Raw genomic sequence first — 14,142 nt, 5'->3', positions numbered from 1 at the left:
TTATGCATGCATACATTAAAAGTATTGTATTCGTTAAAGACTGTGACTCTGTGGTGCGATGGTAGCATGTCTGACTGCACATCAGAAGGCTTTGTGTTCAAACCACATCAGGGTCAAAAAAAAGTTTAAAAAAAAACATTCATGTAAAGCATTTTATTTTTCACAACAGGCTATTATGATTAAAACTGTTACCGAAGTGTTTTAAAATTGTTTTTGTACCTCGTAGAGCTCCAGTGTTTTGCCATAGCTGCCACATGAGTATCTGTGCTCAGCGTCCAGAGTAACTATGAAGAGAGTCATCGTTTGACCAGTTCTTGCCCCTCTCCTCATACAAAGAAACAGTAATTAGTTGATACTGGCCAGCTGCCTCAGTCACAGATACAACTGAAAACACTGCAGTTTACTCATTTAAGTGACCCTGAACAACAACATCAACATTACGTGAATCAAATGTCCCCAAATATTGGGAAGGTTTTCCTGATGATGGTCATTAGCAGCTGCGACCACCGCACCTTGACTTTATTGTGAATGATTAATAACCCATACTCTAAGCCTAACTCTGACTAATGCACCAGAACATGAAAAATGGAGTAAGACTTTAAGCTGCCAAGCCTCAAAACAAGCATGAGGATCTGTTGGCTTTGATTGGGTCATGTTGTAACTGGTGGATCTCCAACTAATAATCTTTTTATTTTTCAGTTACTTGAATATGTCCATTTCTGAATCATAAAAGTCACTGTTGTTCACTCACTGACAACCTGCTGCACTATGCAGTATGTCTTAAAGCTGAAGGGCCCCACCTGCAGGCCCTTACATGCTTTACACCTTGTCTTCTCTCCAGGAGTCTTCTTTGTTCGGATAAAGCCGAGAGCCTTTTATTGCTTTTTGTGTGGATTGGGCCCAGTGTATGCTGTGCACACTGAGAGTGGTGTTAGCACAGCATTAGCATTCTGATTTCATGGATTTGCAGATGTTACCAGTTGCAGCTTTGTGTCCACTTTCTGTCCCCAGTAATACCAGTTAAGTATGTCCAGACTGTGCTTAAGTACAGTACTTGAGTAAATGTCCTGAGTAACTTTGCACAGCTGGACAGGGGATATTAATTTCTAACCCCAACAGGTTTTAGTCCCCATAGTTCCTGTGAAGTAACACCAGTAGCCTGACTTTGGTCACCATGGTTATAACAAACACTACGGCCAACAATCTATGGGTGGTATGTCCAAATTTAACTGGACAGAGCCGCTGCTCATGTTTTCTGCCAACACATTATAATAGCTATTCATGGATGTAAATCTGTCCCTCAGTTGATTCAGCTGATTCACTCAGCTACATTGCACTGCAGCGACAGCTCCGGGACAGTCAAGGTTTCACCTGAGCAGCATACTGACAGGTCAGAATGGACAGGAAGTCTATGACACTGTGCCAGAGGCCTGTCTGGCTGATGATCCTGTTTACAGACCAGATGGATAAACCTGAGTCTTAATACTAAAATTCAGAGTAAAACTCTTATGTCATTAGACTGACGTGGCCCTGGGTGAGTGGATGCTCATCTGATGGATGGTGGTGCGAAATGACAACAAAAGACATTGTTAATAGCAGTTTTTAGCTCATTCCATACAAACCGTCACATCTCAGTAATTACTTATGTGATTTGTTCAATACACACAAACAGGAAAAACTTCCTTTTTTTGACGTAAGCTGCGCCTGAGTGCTGTAAGGTGTGTGGCTTTAGATTTTGACCTGATCAGTCTTCACATACACAGAATGTGTTGTTGTTGCGTCCCTTTCTCATGAGACGTTTCACGTGTTACTGCACATGACCTCGTGGCGCAACGGTAGCGCGTCTGACTCCAGATCAGAAGGTTGCGTGTTCAAATCACGTCGGGGTCAATGGTTTTAAGTCTGCCTGGAAAAAGTCAGGGCACTGCAACCACCCAGCCATCAAAGCTGTATGAATACCACAATTGATGGAATAAGTGAGTTAGTTTGTTAGTCTCTGCAATAAACACACTGAGTCCTTTTTAGAGCTACCTTTCTAATAGCTAAAAACCCGACACGGTTTCAACAAAAAACACTATAAATAAGCCTCAGAAAGGGGTTTCGTTGCAATACGCTTTGATATCTCACAGAGACTGAACCTAACGCAATATGTTATACTCAAAGACATTTAACCAAGTCGGGTTGCGTTCGATTCAATTTCTCTGAGGTAGCTATGCCCAGGATAAAGGTTAATATACACAGTACGCTTTGATGTTACATTAGATTGACAGTAGACGTCAACGTTGCACGTCTTATGTACCAGTACATACACGTTGCGTGTCATTGCATTTGATACCAGAATGATGCCTCTAAAAAGCAATGACCCCGACGTGATTTGAACACGCAACCTTCTGATCTGGAGTCAGACGCGCTACCGTTGCGCCACGAGGTCCGATACGGTAAAGCAGTCAACAAAATAACTTACAAAGTAATTAAAGGAAGCATGGGTTACAGTAGGATAATGCGTTCTTTATGCTTGCTTCCATGGGATCGTTTGGATCAATACCTTTATAAAATAAGCCTGGTGAATATGCAATACAAATAAAACATCCTAAACGCTTCTCCTTCTCACGGGCCCACCACGGACACGGTCACTAGACTGTTTCTTATGACCAAAATGTTTTGTCCTTCTTACAGATAAATTAGATTTTCTCACTCAATTTAGCTCGCTTCAGCACCATGGACAGCTGTCAGTACAACAGCTGGCTCACCCCGTCATTCTGTGGTCGTCGTACCACGTACTGAACGCGCATGTGCGCATGACGATGTTCTATTCCCTCCCACCTTCACAATGCTAATTTAAATGCTTTTTATTCAGTTTTTCATAACCACGCCCGTCTCACTATTACTCGGCAATTTACTTCACTATATATCATACACATTATAAAATGCTGTACTTACCACGGTGTGGCCTCAATATAGATCTTTAACTGACTTTAAACTCTGGATTGTCTTTCATCCAGCTGACACAGTAGAAAAATAAAAAAGCATCACTAATGAAGGCTGAATTCTCTTTCATGGCTTCATTTTCATGGTCCTGAAACATGTTTACACATGAGATCAGTTTGATCGACTAATCAGGGTGATTACAGTATTGCACACTAATGTGTAAGAGTGAATCAGAAAACTACCTGCTAAATTAGATTTTCAGTATCAGAGTGCACATTCACTGACAAACAACACTCAGAATGACTGACATATGGATACGCTGGACAAATGTTTACATAAAACCTTTCAGTGTTTTTATTTATTTATTTGACAAGCAGCAGGATCATGTTTGTCACCTCATTTTTTCTTTACATTTGAAAGTAGATACAATAGTCAGTATACCAGTTTTATTACAATATTTTTCCTAACTTCAGTACATTTAACAAAGAAAGAAAAATAAAACACACAACAACTGCAAACGTGAGAAAAGAAAGCATGTTTTTTTTTTTAATGTGCAGCCACCAATGTGTCATTGATGTCACAACTACCTCTTCCCCGGTTTCTCGTTTTTTTCCTTTAGTTTCGGTGGACTAGCATGTTTATCAGCTCTTTCCTCTCAAACAGCTATAGGCATTTTCTTTTTGTCATTTGACGCACGGGTGCGTGGCACTGGTGATGTTGTAAACAGCTTAAAATCAGAAGGTGGGTGGGGTTGGGAAGGAGGGTGGGTGGTGTTAGCTGGCTGCCTGACATCCGCGCGGTGACCTTTCTTGTTTTCACTGATGGAGGCACCAGTCCTGCTTTTAGTCACCGCACAGAATCACAGCTGACAGCGACAGTCCAAAACCTAAATGGATGAATGAGTCTGTTTTGTTATTTCTTTCACGTTTAAAACCTGCAATCTGCCGGTCACTCACAAGGGCGAGTGTTGAGTGTGTGTTAGCGCTCCCTGGCTCGGCTCTTCTGCCTATGCGACGTAGCTGTACTCGTCCGCCGAGGTCTGGCTTCGCTCAATGTACTGTTTGTCGATGAGCACCTCGATGCACTTCTTGATCATGCTGATACTTGGGTTGAACCTGGCTTTGGACTGATTGATGACCTGCACACAGTCAGTGTTGAAAAACAGCGGTTTAAAAGGTGATGCGTTACGAACAGACCTACTGTGTCTGCAACACATATATATTTTGAAGACTGCAAACTAGAATAACAACTAATTTCTATGGATAGATAAAAATGTGTAAATTTGTTGAATGACCAAACATTAAATTGCTTCACAAATGCGTGTGTAAGGCCAGTAAGATATTGAAAACAGGAAGACCACATGATCAAATTCCCCATAAGTCCCTCTGGCAGTGACTTCAACACCCTCAAATTAAATCAATAAAAGGTCTTCAATGGAGATGATCAGAATCAGAATCAGAATTCCTTTATTAATCCCCGAGGGGAAATTCTTTAAATTCTTTATTCCACCCACCTCATGGATGAGGCTGTTGTGTCGGAGCACCTTGCGAGCCTTCATGATTCTCACTATAGCAGCTTGTAAATACATTTTGCGGTCCTCGTCTACAGCGCTCCTCGTCTGCTCCATCTCCTGATTATCACACGGATACGTGACAAGTGTTTAGAGATCAACAATGCTGCCAAACAACAGGATAAAAGCTAATGTTGGGAACCGTTTGTCAGACCTGTGGTGTGTCTTTCTGCATTGACGTTGTGATCTTGAACTTTGTCCTTTTACTGGTGAAACTCATATTTAGCGAAAACGTGGACTCGGTTTCAATCTCCTCCTGTGAGCAAAGTGAAAGAAGAGAGGAATATGTCGTTAGTTGTAAACATTACGAATAACGAAAAAGGATGCTGTCAGGGTCAGTTGTGGGATTTAATTCAGCTTCCACTTTTTCCCCATGAAAGCTCAGACCTTTTCTGAGTCGTGGTTGAGCATCTTGACGTCCAGCAGGGACTTGATGGTCTTCTGTAGCTCTTTCTCGTTCATCTGGGTGCCGTCCTGCAGCTCCTTATAGGTCACCGTCTGGCTGTTGTTGAAGGCTAGCAGCACGGCCATCTGGTATGTGGTAACCATGGCAACGTAGGGCTTGGACAGGTAGTTCATCTTAACCTCACCTGTTTTTGATGAGTGGACACAGATGAATCAACTACTTTTATATTCAAAATTCACATAATATAGCTTTAAATGGTGTTTCTACGTGTCTTTGTGCTTACCTGTGCAGAGATAATGCAGCCAGGTCAACTTCCTGCCACTGAAGTGCTGATTATAGAACAACTCAAACTGTAAAAACATAAGATGAAGAAAAGATTTTTATTTTTTCATGTGCTCCTTTGATCAGTATGGACCTTTAGCTATGCTCCACAGGTGTCAGCTCACCATCTGCACGCTCTTCTCTAGTTCTTGAGGGATGGCGAACGTGGAGGAGGGGACGTGTGTGAGAGGCCAAGCTCCAGCCTGCAAACACATGACACACACCACAGCATTACACATCTGTACTGAAAAATGGTCGGTACAGTGACAGTCACATCAGAGTCCTACTCACTTGTAATACGTAGATTTGGAAGCTGATGCCCAGGTCCACCACCGTCTCCTGCGTTTTGATGAAATTGTTGAACTTGTTGTTGAGGTCAGCACTCACGCTCATGTCTGTGTACATTCTGTGGAGTTTGCTCGTGAACTCGTAGCCGCAAGCTTGCTGTAGAAATGAGGAAGAGGAAGGCAGTAGAGGAGCAATGAAGGAGAAAGGAGAAAAGAAAAGAGAAGCATGGGAGATTTCATGAGTGTGTCCCACAGGACATTACAAAAGGATTACATGTGTCCTGGGTTGGTTTAGAAGCACACCCTGAGTGATTTTTAGAAGAGACACTGGTAGTGTCACACATCTCACGTCTTACTTAAAAATATTCAGCTTTGGACTTACCTTTAGTTTGTTGATCATGGCTTCTTCTGAGTCCATTGACAATGATAAACCATGTATTAACCGCTTTGCTAGCATTCTGGCATAAAACTGTGGAAAACAAAGAAAAGCAAAACTTGAAAGGCAAGACAAAGAGTTCCCTTTGGACAAAGCTTATTCAAAAACGGTATTTTGGGACTACTGAGGATACTAAAAATGTACACACTGTGAGGCTAATACTTCTTGAACTATTTTAAGCTCAAAACCTTCATTTCACTAACTGTAACTAACTAACTGTTTGTACATCATAACGTCACGATTGGAGAAAAGCATTGTGCTACATTCAAGCTTAAGAAGAACTCTTCTTCACCTTTTGAAAGATGTCCTTGTCGTCGATGTACTTGAATACAGTGATGAAGCTGGTCAGCTTGTCCTCTACCTCGTTCTCTGTCATTCCCTTTGCAGACTTTTTCAGCAGATTGTCACAGTATTTCGCCAGCTAGACAAAAACATCGAAAGGGACACGACCTGGTCAAGACACTTATATATATAACAGTGAGTGTGTGAGCGTGTGTGTATGTGTGTAAACACTCACCAGCTCAGGGGCTTTACAGATGGACTTGGGCTCCCTGAAGTTCACCACAGATGTCAAAGCCTGAGGGAGATATATTGAAACATCAAATGAATACGTTCAGTCTGGTGGTAAAAACACACATCTACTTTTTACTAGAGTCTGAGTATCAATATTGGCCGCTCTACTTTTAATTAGGGATTCTGTAAATTCCATCACTGGTTATTCTAAATCGTGACAAGATTTATTAGAATTTCTTCTATTCTTTATTGTTTCCCAGCAATAAGAGTCTGGGTTAAATACCTTATCGAGGGCACTCATGAAGTGTTGATCTCCATTTAGAACTGTGTTTATGAGCTGAACGAATTTACTGTGAACCTCCAGCACTGACTCCACAAACAGGGTTGGCATCTAGAAAAGCCAGCAGAGAAAGAGGCAAAGTTGTTTAAAAAGAAATAAAAAAAGAAATGACATGACCAATGTGCCAAAATTGTGATTATCCAAAAGCATATTAACCCCAAAAAAACGGGCCACCGTTAAACTTGAAATGTTTCCCAATCAAATGATTTTAAATTAAACTGCCTTCAAGTTTCAGCAGAACAAAAATCAACCTGTGGTTAAAAATAAATGAAGATGTAAAAGCCCTCACAGGAATCAAGAAAAACATGGCTGTGAAGATCATCCAAAAGGATCTGCAGTTAAAATTCTTCTGCACAGGCATGTATGCACGCATGTGCGTACACACAAACACATACACACACAGCTGGAGTACTAACGTTTTCCTGAGAGAGGTTACTGGTGCCTCGGATGCCCTCGTTGTGGATGTGAACCTGCAGCTCTTGGATCATGTGAGGCAGTCCGTTGGACACGGCCCGCAACAACGTGTACATGTTGGCCATGTCTGAACAGAACACCACAACAGTCAGACACACAGTTTGATCCCAGCGCCACAACTCACTATGTATATACTGTCTATACTGCATTAGGACACAAAGGACAAAGGCAGAGGACTGACCGTCTCTCTTCTCCTGCCGAATTATGTTCTGGCACTCCCCATGCAGGAACTGCAGATGATCTGCCACCATCCTCTGCTGGCATTCGTGGATGACTTTGGCATAGGAGCTGGGGTGCAGGTACTTCCGACATCTCATCTCTTCGTCTTTCAACCGTCCCAAAACCTGGATTGGTTACATTCAAGATGTCAACAAGTGAAGTACAACTGAAATCCAACAAATCAGTAACTACAACGTGTTTGTGAATACCTGTAACTGTTATGTGTATGTGTGTGAGTGTTTTAGGGGCCGTTGTGGGCAACTGCAGTCTTCTGTATCTCTCTGGCAGAATGTGAGTGTGACATGTAGCAAGATTATCCCAAAGTACCGCTGATTCTGTGGTGCTGCCGTTTCAAATGTGAGGCCTGTAGTGCGCCACAGGAGCACCAGATGAGGCTCATAAGTTATCGCCTTCAGTGCGTTTGGGCCTGAAGTAAGGAAGGGAAAGAGCAGCCTCTCCACAGCTGCAAACTGGGTCAGATTGGCAACTGTGCCTGAGCCTGTCGGGACGGGACTGTACTGTACTACAGTGTGAGCTGCTGCTTTTCACAGTCATATCACACACTGCCTTAATGCCTGGTAAAGATTTAATGATGATCCTGTTTACAAGCTGGAGGGATAAATCTATCAGGGAAATCAGATTATGCCCTGGGTGAATTGAAGGGAGGGAGGTAGAGAGAGCGAGAGAGAGAGAGAGAGAGAGAGAGAGAGAGAGAGAGTGTGTGTGTGGGTGTGTGTGAGACAGGGAGAGCTGAGGTTGCTCAGAGGTCTATGATCTCAGCTCTGGTGGGTTAATGGGAGAGCTAATACTGAGATTAAAACTCTTATGTCACCAGACTGAGCTGACTTGACAATTCACACACACACACACACACAGGCCCTAGGTCAATGTACTCTCATCTGATGAATGTTGGTGTACCCACACACACTCACCCAAAGCAAGATGCTCATGTTATCATCAACTCAACTCCAGCTACAAGTTAAGTGGCCAAGCTACATTTGTAGGTTCTTTTCTCAGAGGAGCTCATAGGTTGACATAGAACACACACAGCATTAGCATACTTGCGTTATCTGTCCATCTCTCCTACCTTCTCCATATACTGTGAGCAGTTGGATTCTTGCAGTAGATTTGAGGCTTCCTGTTTGTAATACTCTCCTGTTTTTGTCAGAAATGGCCCTTCGAAGATTTCCTGATAAAACTGCAACACAGGAAGAGGATGTGGCCCACATAGGATTTGATGTGCAAGAACATATAGGAACACCTACTGTATATCTTGTATATAATGCAAAACAATGATGCGTGAATGCATGAAGTGCTTTATCCTCTTCATTATGAAAAACAGCAGAATGAATAGTCAGAGAGTTAGATACACAACTCAATCCTCTGGGCCATTATTTCAGTCTCACCTTTAGTGGAAACTTCTTCTTGTACTGTTCAACATGAACAAAGGAGTTGATGACCCCGTGGATTACCTTCTGGTTGGGGTTCTCGCCACAGCGATCACTAGAAGACAAAAGGAAGCTAGTGTTAGGTCTTTTTTTGCATTGCTGAGCACTGTGAGAACACTGTGGAGGAGAAATGATGCGTGTCAGGATATTAATGTAGTGAAAGACCATAAATGAGGCGCTGCAATTGTGATAACTTGAAACAAATGAGTGTACGATTACAACTCCAGGAATAAATAAGCTAAATAAACTATTCTTCTTGATGACAGCAATGACAACAAAAAATGGATTGCAGAAAATCATGTCACGAAAATACATACTTTTTGATTTCATTCAGCAACATCCGGATCAGGACAGCCTGAAGGGGCTCGATCATTAGCCTCCTCCACATATCTAGCGCCAACTGCAACAACACATGAAAATATAGCATATTACAATAGTGCAAACAGATGCTGGAGGAGACTGCTGTAGTTGGGTGGTATAAGTTGAAATCTGGAACTGGGCACTGGATCACAGATGTTGAATCCCACTATTCTCTCAGTCACACTGTTCATGTGCTCTCCTGACTTTTATCGAATGACCCTAGAGGGCGTGGAAGTGTCGATTTGCAGGTAAACATTTTATAGCCGTGTGAGACAAATCAAAGAGCACCTCTCCGATCTCCATTAGCGGCTCATTCATGTCCACTCCCCCGTAGCCATACTGTAGGTCTGCTTCTGTTAGTTTGTTCTTCTTGATGAACTGAGTGTTGAGGTACCTGAACAAAACGGGAGACAGGGTCAACATGTTCAAATTTCAACTGCATCACGAGGAGTTTGAGGAGATCATCGAATTTCTAACGTGCGTATATGACAACATTTACTATATGCTTGTGTCTGACTGCTCTCGGTCAGTAGGCAGCAGTTTCTATCAAAAAGCCCTGATAATCCCACTATACACTACCTACTCAGGACCGAATAACAGTGAGCCAAAGTCACCCTGTTGGCTGGTGAACACAATTAACAGCAAACCCAGTAAACAGAACACTAACATTACAGCAGCTCGGACAGAAGGATGTGTTTCTGTCTCAGTGGAAAAGTTTTCTATAACAGCAAAACACAGTGAGCACCAGTATGAGGAACATTTGTTATACACTACTGTCATTAATTCAAATGACAATTACTCTGATGTTGAAATGCAGACACTAAGTGTGTTTCAACACATCTCTGGTGTGTTTCAACATTTCTCAAAGGAAACGAGGACTGAATGAGCAGCAGGACTCAGTCAGTATTGAACATGCTTGGTGACTAACTGTCATGTGCTTAAGCTCTCTTCTAACTTATCTATGTGTGGTTCTGGAACTGCCACCGTGCACAACAACTGTCCCTGCATGTTCTCCAAAGGTGTGTGCGCACCGAGGCGCCATGGGATATCTTCCTGTCTAACAGCTGCATTAGGGTTAGCTTTATCGTTGATCAAATGCTCTCCTTCCATCATCTTTACCTGAGCTGATCTAAACATGCCACAGTCTGAGTGTGGAATGTGGTAAAAACTGTTTTAGATTGATTATCTTGCTTTCCTAATTGCTGACAGCCAAACTAATTGAAAATTAAATTCAATCGATCAACCGGATATAATCAGCAGTGACACTTAGCCTGAATTCTTTCACACAGTCAAGCTCTTACAAGCATAACAGCAGCATCAAATGTTAAAGCACTGCTCTGCTCATACAACAGCTAGTTTGTATGTGAACCACTAACAATGAAAACTGGAGGTGTAGCAGTCTGTTTTGATTCAGATGGATCTCCAGTCCAACATCCACTGCATGATGTCTGTGTCTGCAAACCTACACACATACTTTCACAGACATCAGTTGAGAATAATAATTGACCCCCTTCTATATTAAGAACTAAACATTATTATGTCACTGCTAAAGCCAGGAGCCTTCCATTGTTTCTCGCTCATGGTGACATAATAAATTACACAGGAATATGTATGCACAGACACTCTGGCGGGACGTACACATAAAAATAGATCTGAAAGCTCTCCAAGGGAGTATTGATTTTGAATGAATCAGGACACACCAAATGCCCACTGGTACTTCACACTTTGCTTTTCAAGGTAATATTTTAAGTGTGCAAAAACTGTCGGCTGGAATATTGTTTCTTGTGATAGAATGAGTACACTCTGCATCTAAGGACCCTGATAATACAAAGCCAGCATTAAAGAAGCAGCGCTGACAAAGGCAAGACACTTGCTTTGGCTCAGGTCTCCTATTTAAAGTTGTACTTGAACACAACACACTGACAAAAGCAAGCTGAAGACAGACATCTTCATTTTTACTCGTCAAACATTTGAAAGAGCCATACAAAATAAACTGGCAAACCATTTTGACACCAATAAGGAAGCAGTCTCATCATATACCCGCACCACAAACTGATAATATGGCTGACTTTAAAAAAACAGAAAAGAAAAAAAGAAAACTGCACTGCAACATTTTGCTTTGCTTTGCATGATTTTCAAATAGTGGTCTCTATTAAAAAATAAAGATGAAAGAGAAAAAAAAATACAACACTAAATGGTGAAGCAGCATAGTGACTCACTGATATTCTACACATAATATCAGCCTATCAACTGTAAACAAAGGCCATAAAACGCTGCAGTGTTACCTGTACAAGCAGTCCATGTAGTCAGCTCCTTTGCTGTATTCATCCCAGTATCTGTGGTACATCACTAAAACCTTCTCCTCTGATTCCAGGACTTTCTATAGGACAGGCACAAACATGACAGTGGCTATGGAAAAGAGCACAATGCAGTAATGAAAGAAAATGCACTTGACATGTTTTTCTTCACTGGCCATTTTTGGGATTGCTTACCTTGTACAACTGTCGGACATGATTCTCGAGAAACACCTTGGTCTCCGTGTATAATTTTTCACCCAAAGGCTCTGGGTATGCAACGCACAAGGCATAAATGTCACTGGTGTCAGGATTTAGGATAAAAAAATAATGGCAATTTGATTTGGCAATCATGATTTCACTGCACACTGATGTACTTATACAGTTAATAAAGTTGTGATATGGGTGTAATTTTAATTCTAATTCTAGATACATCAGTTGCAATATTAGTTAGTGACTGTATATAAATACATTAAAAGTTTAATGCTTTGCCTGCTGAACAAGAGGCTCTTCAATTAACACCAACACTTAAAATATTAAATATCACAACTTTTTTGAAAAACATATAGGTAAATTAACTATCTAAACTACTACTGTCTCTCTGAATAAGATATATTTAAGCGCTATGCAACCTGGCAAGTGGCTCACTGCACTGGAGCTGTGTGACTTCTGTCCAGTAATCCTGCTCTGAAACTTAGCAAAAAATCTTTCAATTCAAATATCAATATGGAGGAAGTTTGCATAGGATACGAGAACCGATCGTTCCACGTAGCTCTCTCCACATAGTCGAGCATCACAACAGCCTTGATTGTCGTCAGTAGCTTGTTCCATGTCTCGTCAAAATCCACCACCCGCGGCTTTAAGGACATTGTACAATTTCTCTCTCAGTCTGACAGAAAGAAGAAACAAAGAAAAAGGCACCTGACTTCAGTTTTAGTTTCATTATATGTTAGCATGTAATCACCATACAGTCTGGACTTTCATAATAACCCTACAGTAAATGAATTACATTTAACAGTAAACCAAGCCTAAGTGGCAGCACAGTAGCTACACAAAGGAAGGACACAGGTATGCTTGGCAAGGTGACAGAATCAACATTATGATGACAAAAAAAATAATTCATGTGAATCGCATGGCCCATACTATATAGTAATTACAAAACTATGTCAAACTTTGCTATCACTTCTTTAAAATTATTTTCTTCAGTGTAAGGGCATAAAAACAGCATTAACCAGGATCAACTACATAACCCCAGGATACAAGACAAAATGAACATGTCTATCAACAGAAATTAGTCAACTGATAAACAGTCTGTCTCAAAACAGCTGCTTCTATGGTAGCAACAGATGAGACAGACAGTATGCTCAAGTTCATGAAGGTACTACTCACGTTCATCAACACATACCAAGCTGTAATACTACTGTAACTGTGCAATTTACTATCATCAGACGAGACTACTGCTTATAATAATATTTACATTTCAAAATCTGAGCCAGACGAATCAAAGATTACCTGCAAGTAAGAGAAACTAGGCCCGGTGTTATTTCTCGTCATTCATACCAGTTGATTTCACGTCAGAAAATACATTGCAACACCATCATGCCTAGTTTTTCAGTTAAACCAGTTCACATATGAAGATATCTGTATTTCCAAAGGAATCAATAACGTTACTAAATCAACAGCCTTGTTGCAGTCACGATAAAGCAGCCCAGTTAAGGTGACTAGCTTGCGGAATGCCAAACCCAAAATAGGATGGCCAGCTAAAAGGCTAACTAGCTTCTAGCTACCATGCTACTTCTTCCTGCTCAGGTCCCAATAGTTTTGAAGCATCCGTTAGCAGCTAGTCAGCTAGCAGTAAGCTAACGATAGCTCAGCTATCGCTAGCAAATGGTCATCTCCTTTGCAATTTCCAAACATTTGTAGTGACAGTTCGGCTAAGCATGTTGCTGTTGTTAAACAAAACAGTTTACTGGGGTCGAGTTTGGACTTTTGAATAGTACGTACCTCTGCTCCGTATTTATTTGTTATAAAACTCAAGTTTCTCCGCTGTCACAGGCTTGATTTGTCTCACTTACAGATCTTCCCTACCTCTTGGATTATACCATTGTATCAGATGGGGTTGTGTTATGGGCAAGCGTAAATTGGTCGGAAATCTGTTTTGCTCTATACCCTGATAAAGTGGGTTTAAGAATGTTTCTTAAATAATGTATTCTATGCCTGTAATACTAATGAGAACAACAACCAATTCACGCGGATTCAAGTCATAAGCTCACACACATATCCATGGTATCGCCTAAAACTACGGAAACCCCTTAGGAACTGAAAATTAAAAACATAACTAGACATTCCGTATATTCTAATGCGCATCATCTCTGTTTCCCTTTAGTGAAGGTTTTGCCTTAGCGTTACTTATACAGCCCGTATATATTTAACGTGATGCATCATGCAGGTGTATAATTTTCTATGTCATATGGTGTTTATAAAGAAATCTCTAACTTCAAAGTGAGAAACGGAACTGTTCCTCTGAAACTGAAATATAAGCAAAA

General features: G+C 41.2%; 1 protein-coding gene and 2 non-coding genes across 4 annotated transcripts; 1 reads left to right on the top strand and 2 right to left on the bottom strand.

Moving 5' to 3' along the window:
• The first annotated feature begins 1,818 nt into the window (after positions 1–1,818).
• Positions 1,819–1,890, top strand: trnaw-cca. The gene has a single exon. It is a non-coding gene; the product is annotated as a tRNA-Trp (tRNA).
• Positions 1,891–2,359: 469 nt separating this feature from the next.
• Positions 2,360–2,431, bottom strand: trnaw-cca. The gene has a single exon. It is a non-coding gene; the product is annotated as a tRNA-Trp (tRNA).
• Positions 2,432–3,258: 827 nt separating this feature from the next.
• cul2 (cullin 2) lies at positions 3,259–13,893 on the bottom strand. 2 transcript variants are annotated; one of them, XM_046371531.1, is made up of 21 exons: positions 13,601–13,893; positions 12,347–12,485; positions 11,795–11,897; positions 11,588–11,682; positions 9,591–9,696; positions 9,260–9,342; positions 8,901–8,997; positions 8,582–8,692; positions 7,457–7,619; positions 7,218–7,342; positions 6,745–6,852; positions 6,466–6,525; positions 6,241–6,369; positions 5,895–5,981; positions 5,517–5,669; positions 5,351–5,428; positions 5,188–5,254; positions 4,886–5,088; positions 4,653–4,754; positions 4,442–4,558; positions 3,259–4,066 (listed from the first exon to the last, which is right to left on the bottom strand). In XM_046371531.1, exons 2-21 carry the CDS (start codon positions 12,463–12,465, stop codon positions 3,935–3,937), a joined length of 2,238 nt encoding a protein of 745 aa, XP_046227487.1. In that variant the 5' UTR covers positions 12,466–12,485; positions 13,601–13,893; the 3' UTR covers positions 3,259–3,934. The 2 variants fall into 2 exon arrangements, with proteins under 2 accessions (XP_046227487.1, XP_046227488.1); XM_046371532.1 differs by lacking the exon at positions 13,601–13,893 and adding an exon at positions 13,109–13,539.
• Positions 13,894–14,142: the final 249 nt, after the last annotated feature.

Source organism: Scatophagus argus, chromosome 18 (genome assembly GCF_020382885.2).
Source record: "Scatophagus argus isolate fScaArg1 chromosome 18, fScaArg1.pri, whole genome shotgun sequence".
NCBI lineage: Eukaryota > Metazoa > Chordata > Actinopteri > Scatophagidae > Scatophagus > Scatophagus argus.
The sequence above is the reverse complement of the archived record's forward strand: the minus strand, read 5'-3'. Positions and strand labels throughout refer to the sequence as shown.